We start from the raw sequence: 21,524 nt of genomic DNA, 5'->3' as shown, positions 1-21,524 counted from the left end.
CTACTTATCTGAAAGCAGCAAGTGGGAGAAGACACCAGTGCTCTGTATGTATAAACAGCTCGCCCTCCTCCCTTTCTGGAGAGCAGACCGGATAATCTTTGGATGACCCAATGGATTTCTTGAGGGAAGCAATGACAAGGATAATAAATGTATCCCTATGTCAAGACAGACTTGGATATTTATTCTAAACAATTGCTGCAGCAGCTTCTGGCAGAGACCTGTGTATAAGCAGGAAAAATGAGATCTTGGCCCATCTGCAAAGTGTCACTGGCTTTAACACTCAAAATGCAAAAAAAAAAATAATCCTTTGGGTTTCTTTTTCTGTATGTTTTTTTTCCTTCTCTCCAGTAACCCAACTGCTTCCAAAAGAGGGATGACTGGCCACAGTGTGATTCCTTTAGTCAATGCTGATGAACCCCTTTGCTCTCTGTTCTCTCGCTTCTCCCTGCCCTCCCCACAAAAGGTTTTCACACGGGTGGCTCCCAGGGTGGGGAAAAAAAAAAAAGAGACTATCACTGCTGAAAGTAAAACAGTGCCCTCTCCTGTCCCTCCTGACCGTGGCCGCTCGCACCCAGGCAGCACTGGTCATGCACCAGCTAGGGTGGGGGGCACCCCAAGTGTGGTACGGGCTTTTGGGGGATAAAATGCTCCCTGTGGAGTGGGTTAGAACAGTCCAGCTCCCACGCTCTCGTGTGCTTTTGCATGTGATTTACGATAGGGGCAACCTGAGGTTCGGTGCTGTTGGGAGCGCTGGGAGCATTCGCTGATGACGGTGGCTGGTGTCATCTCAGCCCTGGGAAGGGGGTGAAGACTTGGGCGCTTTTTTCCTGCAGGAAATTGGCTATTTCCATGGCTATTGCATGAAAAATGAGCTCCCATTAAACCGTTCCCTGAAATGTCTCCCTTGGTCATTCCATGACACTGTGTTTATTTTTTAGTAACAGCCACCAAGAGACCTGAGAAACATGGGAAAGTAAATAAATAAATACAAATAAAATATCCTAAGAAGGCGTTTTAAATATAAGCCTTCATTTTTCAAGACTGTTCTAAACAGGAAGATGGAAACAGAAGTGGATTTGATGGGTGAAGTTATTGTAACATGACAACTAATGTTTAAAAGTCGTATTTCAAGGCTGTGATTCCCGAAGGTTACAGCTATGAGAGAGAGCTTTCTCGCTAACTGATGGAGTGTTTCGTTCCAGACAGAACAATTTACCTGATATCTGAGGTAAATAAAACCTACCCGTTAATCATGTTTTACAAGTATGGCATGCTAACGAGAAGGCACGGGCGTCATGCACGTAGCCGTACAGGATCCCGGGCCGCAGAACACATATCCTGTGCTCACCTTAGGGGGGAGCGGGGCAGTGCACCTCCACGCTCTGCAATTGCCTAAGTAAAATAAACCCACATGTAAGAAAAGCCGACTCCTAAACAAAACCAACCCGAGAACAACAATAGCGTGGGCTGCAATGGAACAGAAATACCTTTGTGTGGATCAACAGGTCCTAAAGGAATCACACCTAACCTGTTATTTCGGCAGCAGTCAGAAGAAAAGGTCCATACAGCCAACTCAGCAGGCCCCCAGCAAGCTCCGGCTTTTTAGTTGCAGATGGTTTTGTGAAATAAAGGAATAGTCTCTTCTCCTCACTTTGTATAGATCGTGCTGCTGCCCGTGTTGTCCTTCAGGGGAGCAGTGGCCACAGAGTCCATTTCCTCTGTTCCCCATTGTTTTCTTGCTTTTTTCCCCTCAATGTGCTATCAGATCGGCCCCAAGGAGTAACTGCACCTTACACCAGTTCAGATCTGACAATATTCAGGAGATACGGAGCTACTTGCACTATGCTTTCCTTTGGAGCAAGCTCTCCAGCGTTTGGTCTGCTTTCTACTAATCTATATCCCTAAGTCCTTAAGTGGTCCTTGAACGGCTCCTCCAGTAGCACTACCTCTCATACCTGTTGGATAAGCGCCATTAAAACTCCAACAGCAATTGCATTGCGATGTCACACGTACATAAAACAAGGTGTTTAAAATATGTAATCTGATGCAGGAAATAACAAAGGAGAAAGAAGACAAGGCAGAAAGTCACGTAGATCATTTTGTCTAAGAAACAAAAAACTCAGGCTGCAAACAAATTTTTGTCAGTTCAGTAATTAAAGCAAAGTCCATATGGCTTAAGAGAACAGTCAAAGTGCACAGAAGGCAGTGGGGTTTTTGTCTGCTTTGCATTCCTCTTCACAGTAAGCTCCACGTCATCCTCTCTGGAGCTCCTTCTCCATCCCACACACATCCTACCCAGGTGCAGAGAGAGGGATGGCTCAAAGGGTTTTGGCTCAAGCCCATGTCTTTGCACATCCCTCGCCATGTAGTGAGCTGTGGATCATTATCCCAAACTCAAAAGCCCTTAAACACACCCACTGGAGTTTTTGGTTTTGAACTTTTTCTTTCTGGAGCCTTTGGAGAGGAACAGCAATCCAGTGCCAAAGCCATCCAGAATCCGTATGCACCAAGAGCAGCAGTGCTCAGAGGCAGTGCCAAAGAGTAAAAGCGGTTTGAGACCGCTTGCCCTGTCCAAGAAGAAAGACGACAGCAGGGCTGAGCTTGCCCTTGAACCTCAGCTGAGGTGCCACCAGGCTACTTCTAACCAGCCCCCATGGGCAGGAACAGGCAGCCACCGTAAATCAATGCCAGGTTGGTTTCAACAACCTGCCTTGAAGACACCACCACCCAGTGCCACTGCTGTCCTGCATCCCTCCAGAAAGGACAGGGAGAATTTGCACTAAGAGCAGTGACCACACGTGCCCTGATGGGACATAAGCAAGCAAGCAGGATACAGATTTTCCTGGCTGACCTACATCCACCCGGGAGGAACTGCCAGTCACTGGAGTGGCAAGGACTTGCCTGCTTCCAAATTCACCTTTCAAACTCTTGTGGTCAAAAGTCTGGTGATCCAGAACTGTCGCTAGGTCCAAGGGCTGGACTTGGATTCTTTAAACTCCTGACAACTTCCTCGTGAGCAAACAACTGGCTGCTAAACATGACATACTCAGGAAAAGGACAGAAAAGAAGGAAACAAAAAGGGAGCTATACAAAAGGATGGAAAATAAACTAAAAGACCCCTCTCTTCTTTCCAAAGGCTGTAGCTTCAAGAGCACAAAGTAGCCTGTAAACGTGCACAAGGTAATTCATGACCCTAACGCTTGACAAGCCTGGTTAGCTTTATCTGGAGACACTTTGTTGCTTCTCCCAGATATGAAGCTGAAGAATCAATAAAAGGCACCTCTGGACACCAAAACTCACCTACTCTGCGTGACATGTCTTTGTACTAAAAAAATAAAATCAAACCAACCCAGCTACCACGTACTTTTATACAGAGCAGTAAGCAGCACTGCAGAGTCTGGGCGAGAAAGGATGCTCAGCTTCTATTGATGAGGCAAGATAACTTTGATGATCAAAAACCTCATCAATTAGTGACTCTCTAGCTTGTCACTGCAGTCTTAATTGAAAGATTCCTCTGGCTTGCTGGGTTGTGTCCTCTGACTTTTAAAAAATGACTGTTTCAAATGGCACATGCAGTTCATGAAGGAGGATTGGAGCCACACCAAAAATAAACTGACCTTGCATCTGAATTCTTCCCACTTGCTTCACCCACCGCTGCCTACAGTGCTCTTTTGAGCCATCTCCTCTTCTAAAGGCCCTGCAGTTGGAATATTTAAAGAATGCGGCAGGTCCCATTTGAACAAGAAAGAAAAGCAGGTCACTAATTCAGTATAAATACACCAGTAGTGAGCCTAGAGCAGATGCAGCGACACATCCGAGCCAGTGTCGATCAGCCAGTGCTCCTATTATGGGGAGCAGCAATGAGGAGAGAGGAGGTGTCCTGCTCTTCACATAAAAAAATTGTCTCTTTTCTATATTTTCCTACTTGACCTTGATGACAGGGAAAAATTAAAAAGGGGAAAAAAAAAAAGGAAAAAAAAAAACCAAACCAAAACCAAGAGCAGAGAAAAAGAAAGAAAAAGGAGCCCGGGAGGTTTTATGTTTTCTCTTCAAATCACATCACAAAGTCACTCATTGCATCTAGGGAATTCACCTCCTTGTTTGGGAACGGGGGGACAGGAGGAGGAGAGAGAAAGCAAGAGGGAAGAGAAGGGCATGGGAGCTGCTTCCTGAAGCAGTGTTACAAAAAGCAGTTAAAAAACCCCTACTATTCACAAGTGGTTAAAATCATCACTTTTCAGAATTCCTTTTTTTTTTTTTTTTACCAAAGGTTCAGCTAGTTCAGCTCCATATTTTTAGAGTTGATTGTCTTCAGAAAAAAAAAACACCAAACCATCAACCCAGCCTCATTCATGTTCCCATCCGTTTCTACCCTGATAGAGAAGTTACCCACAGTTCACCGCACCGGTCACGCGCGCGCACAGTCACTGCGATGGGTCCCTCCGAGTGCCGCCGGTGGTTCGGCTGTATCCTCCAGCCCCGTCTCAGACGAAGGAGGAGAACCCTGTCACTGGAGTCCGGGAGCCGGGCGCGGGCTGTCCCGTTGGGGTGTACACCCCTCCTGAGCTCTGTGTCGTGATGACAGTCTGGAAATAGGGTTCTGCCTCGCTGGCGGCGCACTCCTCGTATCTATAGGATGCCGGGTGCTTCACCCCTTTCTGCTGCCTCTTCCACGAGTTGTAGTATGTGGGGTCGCTCATGTAGTGGTTCACAAAGGAGTGCTTTGGCAACTCGTCTTCATAATCTGAGTCAGTGGCCTGGAGCATCAGGGAAAAAAAAAAAATCAGCCATTAGCATCTGTGATTTAACCTGTTCCGCTCTAAAAGAAATTAGGGACAAGCTGACTATTGCCAGCTGACAAAAGCTGTAATTTTAGGGTAGGGTGGTTTGTAGTCCAAGTGTAATACATGCTGGACTGTAGAAAAGCGCTGTGCTCTGGTTTAGCCAGGCTTTGCTGCTAGAGGAAGAGTCCCCTCTTATCTGGCAATAAGAGACGCAGAGAAATCCTTTCTAATTCACTGCAGAACGCTGCAGCGGGAGCTAGGAGTTCCTACGTTGACACAAGATGGAGGGAAGTGTAGAGACATCATAGGGAAACCAACAACTTTCAATCACATAATCAAAAAAGATCGCAATTAGAATTGCATCTCCCTTCTGACCCAAGGACAGAAAGAACGTCTCCCACGCAGATACGCTGAAGTTAGCCAGACGTGCTGCTGTTTGTGGTGGTCGGACAAGGCCACCAGCATAGAACTCTGGATTTGGCTTGCAAGCCCCGTGAAGTATTGAAAATTCGTTATATCATTGAAAGGGAATTAAGCAAAATAGCATTTTGGGTTTTTTTCAGGCAAACAACTCTATCTGTATGTTCCAGCTGATTATTGGTGGTACAACAAGGCGCACAACCAGCGGCGATGGCAGCAAGAGAATGCAAAATCTGGAAAAGAAGAACTGCCAGGCAGGAGGGGCTGCTTTCCTGGGATGGCGTGGGCACAGCCCTGCGCTCAGAGTGGATCTTACCCCTTGAAACATTTATGCACAGTGGGCTGGAAAGCTTCAAAGCTCCTATCAGTCTCGAGCGGGAGCTCTATTGAGATGTAACCACATCAGCGTTGTGCATCTGCCCCTCTCTGCTGCTGTGATACAGCTGGAGGAACCACAGAGGGCTCGTACAGCTCCTCCGAGCACAGAGACCACGGCAAAGCCTTGGCCACAGTATCCAAGCGCACATTTTCCTTCTGTTCCCACTGATGTTCCCACCAATAACAGCCACATCCCATACAGCAAACATTTGCCCAATCATTTCCATATCTCATGCCTTCTCTCAAAGTCTCTGGTACCAGCATGCAAAAGCTTTTATTCCCCCTCCCCCCCGCCGATAATCTGCATAGCTGATTCTAAAGGCAATTAAATATCAAAGGAGTTGCTGCCTAAGACATACAAGAGAGAGATGGGTAAGTGCGGCTCGTAACTGTTAGTTGCTGCAATTAGTTTCAAAAGGTTGGTATCGTTCTGATCTATGACACCGCACAGCAAACACGCATCCTTCTCGATCCTGTCTGCCACACCACCAGTCACTCCTCCTCTAAAGCTCCTTTTTAATGTGCTCTGAAGAACAATCCTCAAATGCCTTGCGAACCATCGTTTGAAAAGGGCATCGCATCCATCATCCCACCTCTTTGCTTCGATACTATTTCGTGCCCATTTTCCAGCACAGAGGGAGATGGACAGAGCTGAAAAATTTTTCAGAGTTTTCCAAAAGTCTGAGCAAAGCACCTCTTTACAGCTTTGCAAAATTTCCCTACCACTGTTAACCGTGCTTTGGCTCTTTCAGAATTATGTACTGTTTGATTATTTTCAGAATGCAAAGCCTCAGGTGCCTTGACATGTAATTAATATTACAACAAATCCCTAAGCAGCATTTAATAATTATTCCAGAAGGAATTCAGCAAGTCTATCCTAAAAAGACACTCCTTTGCACTAGCTGCCAGCCTCGGGAAGCCAGCACCCAACTCCCTCCAAAGACCTTCCTGAACAGGTAGGTTTTGCGGCGTGCCTGGAACATCCCGGGATTTGGACCACTTCACAGCCAGGGGGTGCAGAGAGCAGCTCCAGGGTCTGGGCACCGCTGCAGGAAACATCCTGCCAGCAGTGCCCTGTCTAGTTTTGTATGGGGCTCCGCCAAGAGTGCCTCCGAGGACTGCAGACGTGGTGGCATGGCAGCAGGCAGCAACAGCTCAGGCAGGCTGGTCCTCAGCTGCAGAAGCAGCCAATTCTACCTGCAGACCGAAAGATCCCCAAACCAAAGAGTCAAGGTGTTGCACTCTGCACCAGCCAAACGCTCTGCTGCAGCTCCATCACCTAACATTAAGGTAAAAAGCGCCTGGGAAGCTGGGGGATGATGCAGGCACCCAGAAGAGAAGTCTTTACGTCCTGAGCAGAGGCAGGTGGTTATGGATCACTCACCAGAAGCACCACCTGAAGGTGTGAACTCCTCTAGCTATCACGGATGTGCTCCCTCCATCAAAGGCACAACGCTACTGCTGCCCTTGCTGCGTCTTCTGACTCCTTCCCTAGTCCACCACCACTCTTACTGACTTGGACACGCTCAGCCACCCCCCAAAGACACAACCCCCTGCTGAAAAGACGGATCGCAGCTGAGTTGAGGTGTCATAAGCACAAGGAGAAAAAGAACCCGTAAACTTCTAGTGGCTCCTTACTGGTCTTCCTGATGTCCCCACAGATATATAGAAACATAAAGACAAGTAAAAGGCTGGAAGCTCTAAGAAGAAATGCTGAGAAGAAGCAGTATCCAGAGGACCGACACGACTTGATAGGTATAATAATACTGATGTCAGCCACTTGATTTCTGTCCATCGCTAGCAGAAAAATGCTCACCCACAAAACTAATATAATTTCTGTACCTAAGCCAAGTTCTTTCGAGATTGACAGAAGTCAACATAATAAAGAGGATAAATACTGAGAACACTTTTAGATGGGCTGCTGCCATTTGAAATACAGTGTCACTTGGACCTGCCATGAGCAGAAAGAGGGAATTTAAAACAATACCACCTGCTGATTATCTGTCCACTAATTAATCCATTATACCAACTGAAAGAGAAGACTAATTTGGTGTAAATAAGGCCAGTGCCTTTCAGAAGCTACTTCCATGAAACATATATAGCTGCAGTAACTTCAGCCTTTCACCGGCGTTAGCACTGATGCCGGAAAGGATAACCTACTTGTTAGCGCCGATACAACATGTTTTCTTCGTGTTTCCTTCAGAACAGGCAGGAACTGCCTATTCCGTCCATGTTTCTAAAGTATCTTCTAAGGTCTGCTCCGAACAAGGTACCAATAACCACCCTTACCAGCAAGGAATTCTCTAAATTGCCATCCTGCATCCCTCTGCACTGATGAAAATCAGGGAGTAGCAAGATAAACCTGTTTTGCACAACAATACAGACAGCTTATACTGGAGGATTACTTTTTAGTGGGTTTTAAACTACTGAGTAAATAAAAATGCTGCAGGGCTTTTTACTTTGTTTTTGGTTTTCTCCCTTCTGTGCGACTGTGGCTTTGTTACCTTGGAAACCTCCATAGGCTGGGGCGTGATTGGGTGTGCGGTGACATTACAGACTGTCAACCAAAGGTGCGTGGATGCCTATATGGAACAACAAATACAGAAAATGAGAGGCTATTTAAGTATTTTATTGACAGCACGAAATGCACAAGTGCTGTTCAGAGGCAAGTGAGCGACCGGAGTTGGCTAGCTCAGTCAATGGGAAATCTGAAAATAGTTCCAATTATCTTTATTTTTTGTTTTAAAGCAGCTGCATAAAAAACACCTTATGAGATTGTTTCTAAAAATGTAGGTGGCAGCAGTATCTGTTGGTTGAGATGAAAGGAATATGCTGTAAAAACCACAAGGTAACCTGCTATGCAAAAAGATTTCTCCGGACATGGGAACCCTTGCTTATTTAACGTGTCACCCGCAGCTGGTTTCCACGTGGCGCCCAGCTTGTCAAAATCATTGGAGAACTTTATTGGAAACAAGTTGAACCATATTCCCTATTAAGTGTTAAGTGGATATTTGTAATATCTTCCTACAGGGCTGAGAAAGTCAGGCTGCAGAGAGCGGCTGGGAAGGAGGGGGGCACGCCCAGCGTGACTGATAAGGTGCGCAACCTGTGAGAGTGTTATCTCCTGAAAACAGTTTTTGGGAGACCGCAAGGATGTGTGAGAACAAACAAGCACACGCCAGCCTTCCCTCCCCTCCTGTAAAACCCTTCTTCCGTGGCTGGATGACGCCGCAGATACATCATCAAATTTCTGTACATGGTGAACACCGAATTTCTTCACATTATCTGTCCGGCACCTCGTCCACTTGACTCATTATCTAAAAGCCTATTATTATTAATCATTTAGAAATTACACTCTTAGCACTCTCGTGCTCCATACCTGCCAATTAAGCTACTTTAACCTCATTAACAGCACTGGTGCTTGGCTTTCATGACATGGGGTAAGTTAACCACTTGATTTATGAATATTAAGAGTACTGCTTGATTTTCTTTGTTTCTCTCTTGCTCTCCACATCAGGAGGGAGCTCGGAGGAAGGCTCCTGGGCAGCTGTGTTGTAAGTGCAGTCAGTCAGCCCGAGAGCTTCTTGCAGACTTCTTCATGTTCACTAAACCCCATGAGATTTGAAGCCAGCAAGCTTCCTTCTTTGCCATATAAAATCTTGACACCTCAGGCAACAGGGGTAAGACTACGCAGCAACAAGATGACATGCGGCTTGAAAGCAAAAGCACAGGTTTTGGCCCTGCCTGCCCTTGCGTGCATGGTATTAAGTGGAATTTGAGATCCACGTGAAGATGTATTAGAGGAAAATGGCATCGGGACCCCCTTTGCTGCAGAGGACCAAACCTGGGTAGAGCTCTTACATAAAAAGGTATCTTTAACTTTTCATATAATGGGAAACATTTCTGCCTGCTAAGAGAGATGGAATTTCTGAAATTCTTGGAAAACAGAGTGGGTCTGTTAAGATCTCCTTTGAGAATAGAAACAAAAAGAACAGAAAATACAAACAGGAAGAGCTAATAGGTACAGGAATACTTGAAAAGAGAGCGGTCAAACATCTGTACCCACCTCTGCCCCAACCCACCCTTACCTCCTCTCTCTACCAGCCGACGTAAACAGCATTTTCAGGCTGATCAAAAGGCAGCATCTCCTATTGCTACCTCTACTGGGAGCGTATTAACATTTCATGCCTAAAAGCACTCCTCACCACAAAAAAAACCCCAAGCATCAAAGACATTACACAGAAGGGCTGCATATCTAAGCCCCAAGGAAAAACAGGAGGCGTATTTTGTTCACATACTCACAGGCACACACAGATTTCACAAAAACACTAGAATCTCAGTTGAGACCTTCAGGCTCGACTGCAATACACAGTAAATAAATAATATTAATAATAGCCTGAGAAAAAAAAAACAAAACCCAAATCACTTTCTTCTGTGTTGTACAAACAGTGCATCTAGAAGGCAGTAACGACACCCTGCAAGCAGACTTCTGAGCATTACCAGGAGATACCACATGGGGCATTGAAATTAATGTCAAAAGGTGCCAGTGCTAAATTCACGATCATGCTCAGCAAACTGTTTTAATGACAGGTTTAATGCTGGGTTGTTACAGTGACATGACCACAGCACTACGTGCTTCATCTGGAGGGTAACGCTCATGCGTTGCGTAGACGGGGGCTCGAGCTGCACCAAGGCAAGCCGCCCGCACGACGGGTCGGCCACAGGGCAGCACAAAGCAGCAGGCTGTCCGTGGTAATTAACAGGAGGTGAGAGCTAGGTAGCCAGGAAAAGCAGCTGTAGCTGCAGGTGCAGAAAAGCTACAGATGAAAACTGTCATCTTCTTTCACTGCTTGCTGCTCTTGATTTATTCTTGCTAGAAGGGTCAGCGGTGTGGTTTGGCCCACTGCTCGCTTCTTGCGCTGTCAGTTCAGATTCGTCAGGATCTCAGCTGACAACGTACGATTTTAGAGACAGATTTACCTTTCTGGATATCCCTTCAAGTGTGTCTATTCACCCCTGGCCACCGTTGGGCTTTTACAGACCACAAGCACTTCCTTTCTTCTTAAAGTGGATACAAGACACAAGATGGAGCACTGCCAGAAGAATAATCATAGAACCACAGAATCATTTGGTTGGAAAAGACCTTTAAGATTATTGAGTCCAACTGTATCTGTCTACTACTAAACCATCTCTACATGCATGTTGTCCACCCATCTTTTAAATACCTCTAGGGATGGGGACTCAACCACTTCCCTGGGCAGCCCGTTCCAGTGCCTGATAACCCTTGCAGTGAAGAAATTTTTCCTGCTATCTAATCTAAACCTCCCCTGGTGCAACTTTAGGCCATTTCTTCTCGTCCTATCACTTGTTACGTGGGAGAAGAGGCTGACCCCACCTCGCTACCCCCTCCTGTCAGGCAGTTGTAGAGAGCGAAAAGGTCTCCCCTCAGCCTCCTCTCCTCCTGGCATAATGCTGGCATACACCCATCTTCCTTGGAAAACAGAGTCTAAAGGCAACTCGAGCAGAAAGCTCCTCGTGAGTTAGACTAAGGCTGCGGGCTGGGGTGTTCAGAAACCTGAACGCTGGGCTCTCACAGCCGTGGCAATGTACTCCCTGGCAGGTTACTCATTCCCCACTTACCCCCTCTGTAAACAGAGGCAGCAGTTATGACTCTACCACTCTTCCAAATCTTGGTGTCCGCTGTAGCTGTCTAAAAAAGGCACTGTGAAAACTTCAAACCACATCCCATACTTCAGTCAGTGCGACAATCCAAAGCGCGTCCCACCTTCAACCTCACCTAGGTAACCTGCCAGCTGGTTAGTTTGCAGCATATATGCATTTTCTCAGAAGTGCTCCAAGTTTGCAGCCCACAGGCGGAAGGGGATGAGCGATTCCTTGTCGGAGAGGTCAGCGCGCACTGGCTGACTGATGACACTTGCCTTTCTACATGAGACTAGAAAACTGTGGATAGTTACCAAAGCCAGGTCTGGAATCTGCTGTGGCTGGGTCCTGCTTGTCATTTTTTCTTTTGACATTTTAATTTTAAGATGTGATGCGAACAGCCTGGTGAATCGGACATTTTAAAGTCCCCAAGACGGACAAACAATGACCAAGCAGTATAATGCAGGTATGGGACTGGGACTTCAAAGACTTGCCAGGATTCAGCGGGGAAATTAATGTCTGCAGTGACTGGGCAACATCTGGCAAGGCAAAGGGAAACCCTTACCTCCGACTCCGACACTTCTAAGGGCTTCTCATTCAGGCCCAAGCCCTCGGTCAGCACGGCTCCGTTGTACTTGTTGCAGATATCCTCATCAGAGTAGTGCAGCCCCCCTGGGCTTGGGCGAGGAGGAGACCTAGGAAATGTAAAGGGTGAGTGTAAGGGATGTTTTCATTTCTCTGGAATAACGCAATTAAATCATACTTAGAAGCCAGCATCACAGCCTAGGGCAGTGACTTGGGCACTGAAGTCCTCCATACATCCTCCAGACTTCAGTCTCTCCCCTTTGCCTATTTAACAGTTGCTTGAAGCCAGACAAAAAGCCATTTCCAAGAGCGTGGTGGTATTCCCAGCTTCTTACCTGGTTCCATTCTTCTTTGAGAAGGTGCTCTTGATGTTCAGGTGTCTGCTGTTGAGCTCCAGAGCAGTGAAGCCTCCATTATCCAGGGTGACTGACTCTTCCACGTTGGAGATGGTTTTACCTGGAACCAGGCAATGAAAGATTCAGCTGAAACAAAGGCACTTTTCCCCCAAATAGTAAGAGCTAATGTTTCCTTCTTTGTGTTTTATGGCATCATTAATTATGGGAAAATCTCTTTACCTTTCTTGCTGCCAAGTAAGAACAACCAGAGTGGAGGAGAGGAGCTTGTCAGGAGCGTGAACTGGCACAAGGAGCCACAAGCGGGGAAAGGAGTAGGCATGGATGGATGCATCTCATTCGGAGGTAAGTATCTAAAATAGCGCAGATGAACTGTGCTCCAAAAGTGCTTATTCTTGTCTTTTGACTATAAATAGAAATGAGGTGACTAATTCAGGTGGCCACTGAAGATGTCCTAAATCAAGTGTTGTGAATCCTATTCATGCTGACTGAAGCAAAGCAAGAGAAAGTAAAACTAGGAAAGGCAGAAAAAGAAGAAAAGGAGGGGAAAAAAAAAGGCAGGGAAGAAAGCAAGAGAGAGGGTAACTGGATAGCAAATGGGAAAAAGATGTCAGAGCTGTAATGAGGATAAGATACAGATGTGAGAAATCACTGGGCAATGTAAGGCAGGGAAAAGGACAGGGGACTGGCAGAAGAGGGAAAATACAGCAAAGTGTATTATTTCTTGTGATTAAATATAGCAAGAGCTTATTCTCTCCCGTGCTCATTCTTCGTAATCCCAAAGGTGTGAGCTCAGCTCGTGTCCCAGGGAGAAGGACTGGTTGCATATTGCCACTTTGCAGCAGACAGGTACTTTATCCTCGGCTTCAATTTCAGTGCTACATTAAGACTCAGTGTGAACATTGATATCTGACAGTACAGGTCAGACCTGTCTTTTCATGTCTGTCCCCCAAACAGAGCAAAACTAAGAAGATGAGAGATTTCCTATGAGCTATGCATACAAATATGTAATAGTATTAACTTGGTAAAATGCCACTGTATTCATACATCTTCTATCTCATGGGACTGAAATCTGATTTTCTAACGCTTGTTAGAAGTGAATTATAAAGAAAGAAGAGATCTTCACTTTGGGACTGAATTACTAAATACCTCCTGAAAGACTCCTTCTTTACATTAATGCCTACGAATGGGTAGCGCAAGGACCCATCCACCTGATCCTACTCATTAATGTGCCTTGTTTGGCACCTCCTGGTATCAGAGCAATGTCTTGCTGGAGGTGGAGGAGGCTATCAGAGAAATACAGATTTGAACAACCCTTCCAGGACTTTATCACATAAGGAGAAGAAAAGGTAAAAACAATATTCAGAGCTAGGCGTTTTGATCAGGGACTATTTTAACATTCCTAGTTATAGAGCAGGTAGCTCCTGTTTCCTTTCAGAAAGGAGACTGGTAAAAATCGTAACTAGAGGAGAATTTAAAGCTTGATGCTCATTATGCATTAAAGTCTAACAGGTCCAGATAACCAAGACACCTCCTAGCTGCTTGGCCCCCAGCCCAGCAACTGCAGCTTGGCTTGTGGAATGAATGCGAGATGCAGGGCACTCTATTTAATACAAAGGAGTTGCGATACAGTCCTCACACATACAGACCTAGAATATTTGCACTGGGTACAGCCATGGAAAAGCAGAATCCTTCTCCTTCTCCCCATCTATCAGGGAATGATGACAAAGCTAAATGAAGTCTCAGCTCATTCCTTTTTTGTGGTCTTCTGCCAAGCATTTGACCCAGACTCCTTGGCTTTTGCTACAGTCCCTGGGACTTCCAGATGCTGTCCTGTCCCAGCCCATGGCTGGTTAGCATCCAAAACCTGGTAAGATCAGACACTCGTTGCCCAGTATAGCTATGGGCAAAAGCCATTTCTACCAAACCAGACAGCAAAAGTATCCAAGTCTCCTGCCAAATAAAATACCTATAAAGAGAGTCCATACTGATTAAATCAGGGGTTCAAAGGGAAGACGTTTCTAATTCCCACAGCTCTTGAGAGTGTGTGGCCGGCACGGAGCCGATGCCTTACCTGTGCTGCAGTTCTTGTACTTCTTGCTCTGGCCATGGAGGACCAACGCAAATACCACCAGGAGGATGAGGATCAGACTCGAGAGAGCCATCACCAGCAGAAACCACCACTCCTCATAGAAAGGGGCTTCTGTTTGTGCTGAAAGAGCAAGAAATAAAAAACAATTCCACTTTATGCTCCTTCAAAATTTTCTCTTCTTCCCCACAGTGAACGATGCATCTATAACAGGGTTCAGGAGAGAGAGGTGTTCAAAGGAGGTAACGTAGTCTACTCTCCAGCCAGGCTTTCAAGGGGCTTGCTGACACTTCTAAGAAGGCAAAGAGAACAGGAGCGTATCGTGTCTCCAACATCTCCGCAAGCATCTTTCACACACGCAGCTCAGCGCTCCGGAATCCCGTAGCTAAGAAGAAGGTATTGCCAAGTGAAGGGAGGGAGGTTTCTTCCCACAGCTCTACACACCTACATTTCTTGACTACTGCGGTATGCTTAGTACTCCCTGCGTCAAAGGAACCACTAACCACTTATTCCACTTTTTAAGAGGCTTGCCCCGCCAAAACGCCGCTCAGTGGTTCTTTGAAAAATACAGCTAGTGCCTGGGAACAAAGTCCACGTGGTTCAGTGTCTTTCAGTACCTCCACTAACTCCAACTTCCAACATTCACTGCTACTCTGTTCCCTTTCCCCGTCAGCTTTGCCAAGCCTGATGTGCAGCACATGGCTATCAATTCAGTTCCCTGGATTTTGTGCGAGCTCAAGTAATTTCACCCCAGTTAACCTCAACTGGAGACACAAAATGGTACTAACTTCCCCTTTCTATAGAGAGTTATCTTGCCAGTCTTGGTTTAAAGGAATAAGTCTTGTTCTTTTCTTGTGGTGATGTTCTCTTTGCCAGCATCCCTCAGCTTTGTGAAAAAATGCTACCGCTAGAGCACAAGCCAGCAGTTGTATATAATTTCCCTGTAGTCCATAAGGTAGAAGAACACCTGGTAGGAGTGGGCGATGCCAGGAGACCAACTTCACAATGCTGTTGTAAGTCTGATGATACGAGCTCAAATTTGTTCCAGATCACCGGGTATTCTGCAGCGGTGAAAAGTAGCCATTCTTTGCTAGGAGGCCAGGCCAGGCCAATAAAGTCCTAAAGGCAAACTGCAAAAGCCATGCTGGGCTGAGCAGATTCGGTGCAATTTATACCTCCCTGTGCTAGCTGAAGTGGCCAGCCTAAAATGCTTTATACTTTTATGACTGTGAATCTCAACAGAAAGCTCTTACTTTCATGCAGCAATTTGAGATGAACACTGAGGCATCAAAAGGAGGTGAATTAAATAGTTCTGTTCAAGCGGAGAACTTACAAACAAGCGGTTTATTTATAAAAAGCAGCACAAGGAGCTGCATGCCCAGCTTCAGAGGAATAATGTCTTCCAGAAAGGAAAGACTGACGTGATTACTGACCCTTTACATCGTGTCGCAGCCCCTGTGAAACCACAGATAGGAAAAACACTGGCTTTTGGTGTTTGAAGCGAGTTGTCTATGCCCTTGGCCTGAAGGAGAAAAGCAGGGGTAGCACTCGGGCTGAAATCCGTAGCCAGCTCTCCCAGGCTAAGTGGTTAATTGTGTAAGGACAAACGCAGTCACGTCACGGTGGCGATAGCAGCATTTACTGCTCCTGCCTGCTGGGTAACCCTTGAATGGTGTTTATGCTTTTCACTGGAGGAGCAAAGAGATAAAAGCCACTCCAGACACTGGAGCACTGCCAGGTTCTCAGGACTCTCCAGAATTTTGAATCACAAAACCGCTTTATCAGGTTCTTTTGTTCCTCTTGTCTGTCTTTGCTGAGGCAGAGAGGATGAAACCTGTTGCTCAGAGGCAACCTGGAGTACAGCTGTGTGGGCAAGGGTAAGAGGAGACCCCAGCAAAGCTTTTGGGAGGGTGAGCTCTCCCACTGCACAAGAGGCCACGGAACTCCAGCTGCCCAGATGTGGCAAGCTGAATGGAATTTGCTTTTTGAGGTCTTGAAGTTCCTTCAGAAAACCAGAGTGCCAGGCTGCTCCAAGGGATTTTGGAAGCGTGTTTAGGCCATAACCCTATTTACTAGGAATAAGCACAAGAGAGCAAGGAGGGTGGGAAGAGCCCGAGAGCATCACCAAGGAGCTGTTCTGATGAAGGGGGGCTGGAGGCATCGCACTGTACTGGAACTGCCAGTGCAGAGGATATCAGGAGTAATTTTGTGAAACTACATTTCTGTATTTTTGAGAGCTAAATACAAAACAGCACAGAAAATGTTTATCAGAAAACCCTGGGAAAAAAAGAAGGAAGCAGAGTAAACAAAACAGATTAGGAAAGGAGAAAAAGCAAACAAATAGTAGACTGTGTAAATTAGTCTTCGGGCAAGAGATCTTACATATAAACATTCATGACATTCCTGAGAAGGTTCTTCATCAAACTTAAAAATGGCACACATGCATTTTTCCTCTTGAGAGTAAAGCACACTGTGATAACAAGCCTTGAGTCACCACTGTATTACTCGGGTTTTATCCTAAAACAAGTGAAAACAAGCTGCCCTTGATTATTCATTGCAACCAGAGAATCTGGGGTGGGTTTTTTCCCCTCTTCCCCCCCAACCCCAAGAAATTCTGTTGGAAAAGATATTAAAAAAAACATACAAATCCATGATTACCTGATACTGCCACAGAGGGAACACTTGGCTCTCCATAGCCAAATTCATTGACAGCCACCACCCGAAATTCGTAGGTCACGCCCTGTTTGAGTTTGTCCAGGCTGACTGTGTAGGAGGTAGCACTGCGAGGGATGTCCTTCACAAACATATCCCACAGTCCTTCGTCTAGGAAAGCAGCAAGGAGAGAAATGGCATGAACCGTGCAACTTGGCACTTCCTTCTGCTCAGGGAAAAAAATTGTCATTAATTGTGGGTTTCAACCACAGGCAGTGGACATACTTACCTGAAGGCTGCTCAGTGATACACAAAGGTGTCAGAATGCCCTGCAAGACCCCATCTGTAAAGGCATTTATTCATGATGGGGTCTTAGCCCAGATGGAAGAGGTCTCCTCTAAAATCTGCAGCAGCACCCACGGTGACCTGAGCTGGCCAGAGCAGCTGCCAGCCATCTGGGTCCCTCCCGACCGGAAAAGGTCACCACATCTGCACGCCTGTTATTTGACAGAGCGGGTAAACCCAAAGCAACCGGCCACACTAATGAGTCCTGATCACACAGGTTTTGCCTGCTTTTCACATTGCAAAACTGACTTTGCTATCAAAGTGCGTAGGCTGGGCTTTGCAAATTAACCTAAGATTCGGGTCTTGGCGGGAAGTACCGTGGCCTTGCATGAACTGGTGCCTGGTGGACTGGTGTCACTGGAGAGCTGCTTGCTTCATGCTATCGATAGTGATACTTCCCTCGCATCTGCTGGCCTGCAGTGTGGCACAGCCCGCAGAGCGAGACAGCCGGCACTGCACTTCTGTGCCATGCATTTTTAAACAGGAATGAGTTTTTTGTTTGTATTATAAACCTCTCAAAGTTGTTCGAAACACAATGCCATGCTGATGAGAGCGTTTCAGTAGGGCATTCTTGGTTCTCAACAGCCATACTGACATTGATCCCGATGCGCGTCCTGAGCAGGCACTGTTCCGGTCCCTGATCCATACCTGTAATCTTATATTCACTTGACTACAATGGAAAGAACTTTCAACAAGATGGATGCTGTTACCAGTAAGAACAAAACCAACTATAATTAAAAATGTCAGTCAATAATTTTGAGTGCGGGAATCAAACACTAATCTAACGGGGCTGCTTTTCAGTAACAATTGGTGCCCAGCGCTTTTCGCTGACAAAATGGAGTTACTGTCTCCTCATGGGGCCAAACTCTCAGCTAGCCTAAGCCAGCGTAGCTCTTCTAGATCTGACCTCACAAGTATCCCATTGGGCTTTTACTTTTAGCTATCAAAGCTGTTCGAGCAATGTCTATTTTTCTCTGCATGTCCCACAGCAACGGGAATACAACGATAACCTCTGCATAGATACGACTCCGGCGCAGGAGCTGCCTGCTTTGAAAGAAAGTCCTTTGCACTGCGAGGTTCGAGCATCAGCATGGCTTCTGCAGCTTGAGGTGTTATCAAGGTAACAATAAAGCAGGAGCCAGCAGCACTACCCTCGGCGACTTGTTCCGCTGCTGCAATGTAAGGCAGGAATCTGCTCTCATTTGCTTTGCATTTACCTGAGTGTAAACTAATTGGAGTCACCACAGCGATTCCAGAATTGTGCTGGTGTAACAGAGCAAAACTTGGCCCTCAGCCTACTTCTGTGCAACGGGGAATAGCAGCAAAGATGGATCGATTAACACTGCAGGTGCATTTCCATGTGAATGTTTTAACTTTGGCATCAGTAAATATTGGCTCGGTAATTTGTACAGTGCCACACATCTAGCAACACACACAATGACGAACAACCCCCAAACTACGTCCTTTCTGATCACAAGGATTGGCAGTCTCAGTGGATGCAAAAAGCAGGCTGAAATGTATTGTTCCAGCTACATTTGAGAAATGCTGAAGAACAATAAAAATAGGTAATTTTTCTGTCATGCTTAAAATTCAGACCAATACATTATTCACCAGCATGATCAGAGTATAATGAAGTTATCATAATGTACCATTGTTATGTATTAGTTGGATATTACAATGGCTATAAAAACGAGATAAAATATTGACTTCCCTTTTACGGGGCAATAGAAGGCTAGATTATTTCTACCACGTAAACTTACAATGTAATAAAAAGGAAGCTTGGGATTTAGTTTCTCTGAAGAGAGTGAAGGATGCATTTTCAAAGTCAGATTGTTGCAACCACCAATACGAGGAAGATGCATCTCAGACTATAAAATATTGCCGTAATTGCTAGAATTGCCTGAGCTTTCATAAACACATTTGTAAACAGCAATAAGAGAATTTGAGCCCATTGTGAATTGTCTGAAAAGCAATTTGTTTGCATTGAAAGCCACTTAAATGCGGGAAGAAAAGGCAACAATAAAAATGAATGTTCAACACTCATTGCAGCAAACCCAACTGTTCGCACACGCGCTTTCTCACTCATTTTCTCAAACCTATCAGGGCACACAGTGCAGAATATCCAACAGACCAAGAAGTGTAAATTTAACCACTCTGTAAAGCCCGCAGTAAGTTGGGAAAACTACCCTTGAGAAGTCAGCGTTACATTTCCACCTCTCTGTCCCCTTGGCTACGTGTGGGGAAGCAAGAGCTCCTGGTGGATGTTTCTTTGGAGGGATTCCTGTCTCACAGAGACTCAGAGAAGCTCCAGCTGGTGGCTGGAGCTTCTCTGGCCCACCCCCCCCATTTCACTAATTGAAAGAATCTTTGCCCAAATGTTTTTTTTTTCTGAGGTAGGAAACAGGGCTTGGCCAAGACAGGACGCAGCGGGTGATCCTTGGGATCCCAGAGAGGTGCTGGTGCAGCTACAGTGGTCAGAAGTCTGCGTGGTGGCAGCCTGGGAAGGGGGACAACATCCTTACATCTCCCCATCTGCTGACCCCAAGCCAATGTTATGCACAGGATAGTCTGCAGCTTCCCAAGCCATGGCCAACAAGATTTTTAATTCCAGAGCCTCAATTAATTTCTCTTCTCTCCTGCTGGAATATTCAGCCCCCTCTTTTGTAGACAGAGATCGTAATCAGATATATCTAAACTAAAAAAGCATTTTATTTCAGAGGTGAACTTTGAGATTAAATATTGAACACACTTGTAAATTCATTCACTGCATCTCTTCCCCCATCCCTCAAAACTAGGTTTGCTCTAAATGTTAGAAGTTCAGCTGAAAGAGAATTCATGAGAAGGTCGCTCATGATAGCAAAGACTGGCCTTTAAGTTCAGTAAAAAATCATTAGTACACTGTACACAGTATTTTCCACTCAGTTTAGGGAGGAAAGATTCACACGCCGTGGTTGGGATATCAACTGGATATTAATTCATAAAAACCGCCAAGAAAAGCAGAAGTTGCAACACTGGGCTCCCGCAAAGAGGCGCAAGGCTCAGGCAGCCCCAGCCCCTGTCCTGAGAGCGCAGCACAGCTGGCAGCGGGGACGCACCTGCACACTCGCAAATGCTTTTCCTTCGGTAACATCTGCCCCTTTCTTCATTTCACATTGCCTTTCACTGGGCACTTGGCCTCTTAAAAAAGGCCTAAATGTGTGATGGAAAAGGGAGGGCTCCTCAAAAAAAAAATTTTTTTCTTTGCTTCTTGTTTCTATCAATGCTTTACCAGACCCTGCCCCTTATTAAATACCTTGGAGGTATTTAAAAGAAGGATAGATGAGGTGCTTAGGGACATGGTTTAGTGGTGGGATGGCAGGGTTAGGTTAAAGGTTGGACTCGATGATCTTAAAGGTCTTTTCCAACCAAAGCGATTCTATGATTCTATGATTTCCTGCTGCTGTGAGATTTAATCTTTATCTCCCAGCCTTGACTCCGCCATCCAATTCGGGAGTGAGGCACGTGCATGGGGAGAAGGATCTGGATGACAGGGGAAGGTGAAACCACCTCCGACCTAACACGATGTCCAGCCTGCCCCGGCCAGGCGCCGGCCATCCCGTGCCGGCGAGGAGCAGCACTGCAGGCTGCAGCCGTGCACAGCCCCCACAGGCCAGCCTGGCTTCACGGGCAATTAATCAGGGTCTCCACGCTGAACAAAACTGTCAGTCAGCACCGAAGGCTCCCGGCTCTGCTAACTCAGGCCACTAACGAACAACTGCCGTGCTGCGGCTGGGGAGATGGAAAGCTGTCAGTTATTCGGGTCTTAAACACCAGCCTTCCCCTCTTGGAGTAAGAGGAGAGCCGTGCTGTAAAACTTTCTCCTAATTACTCATTAGGAGGTTTATGAGGGGAGAAGCTGCTGAGAGTTAAGGACTGGCTGAATGCAGGTAGTGTTCCTCCTACAGAGGACAAAATTAAAACGTGGATGTATTTGTCAGAGGCAAAGGGCTGGATTATCATGCGAACTAGCAGAAGGACAAGGATGGGAAGTGAAGGCTGACAAACTGTCAGCCTCGACATGTCGTTCGCGAGCAGAAGCAAACCAAAGGCCCCATGGCAGATGCCGGCAATGCAGCTGCACCCTTCACTTTGAATTTACTGACTGCTGCTGGTTCGTGTCCATGTTTGACACTGCACTCCCTCATTTGTTTAAAAATAAATAGAAAAAGAAGAAAACATAAAAACAGTACTCAAGACACCAGAAAGGAAACTAAAGTG

At 46.0% G+C, this 21,524-nt stretch overlaps 1 protein-coding gene across 2 annotated transcripts in view; it reads right to left on the bottom strand.

Annotated features, from left to right (window-relative positions):
• Positions 1 to 4,484: 4,484 nt before the first annotated feature.
• SDK1 (sidekick cell adhesion molecule 1) overlaps positions 4,485 to 21,524 on the bottom strand; it is a 419,730-nt gene continuing 402,690 nt past the window's right edge. For both annotated transcript variants that reach the window (XM_035901353.1, XM_035901352.1), the window contains 5 exons: positions 16,929 to 17,093; positions 14,256 to 14,393; positions 12,164 to 12,284; positions 11,809 to 11,938; positions 4,485 to 4,757 (listed from right to left, as the gene is read on the bottom strand). In XM_035901353.1, the coding sequence (XP_035757246.1) occupies positions 4,485 to 4,757; positions 11,809 to 11,938; positions 12,164 to 12,284; positions 14,256 to 14,393; positions 16,929 to 17,093 (827 nt within the window). The remainder of the gene's footprint in view (positions 4,758 to 11,808; positions 11,939 to 12,163; positions 12,285 to 14,255; positions 14,394 to 16,928; positions 17,094 to 21,524) is intronic.

This window comes from Egretta garzetta, unplaced genomic scaffold (genome assembly GCF_000687185.1).
Source record: "Egretta garzetta isolate BGI_Z169 unplaced genomic scaffold, ASM68718v1 scaffold299, whole genome shotgun sequence".
In the NCBI taxonomy this organism is placed as follows: Eukaryota; Metazoa; Chordata; class Aves; order Pelecaniformes; family Ardeidae; genus Egretta; species Egretta garzetta.
This window is presented reverse-complemented; position numbering and strand designations above follow the sequence as displayed.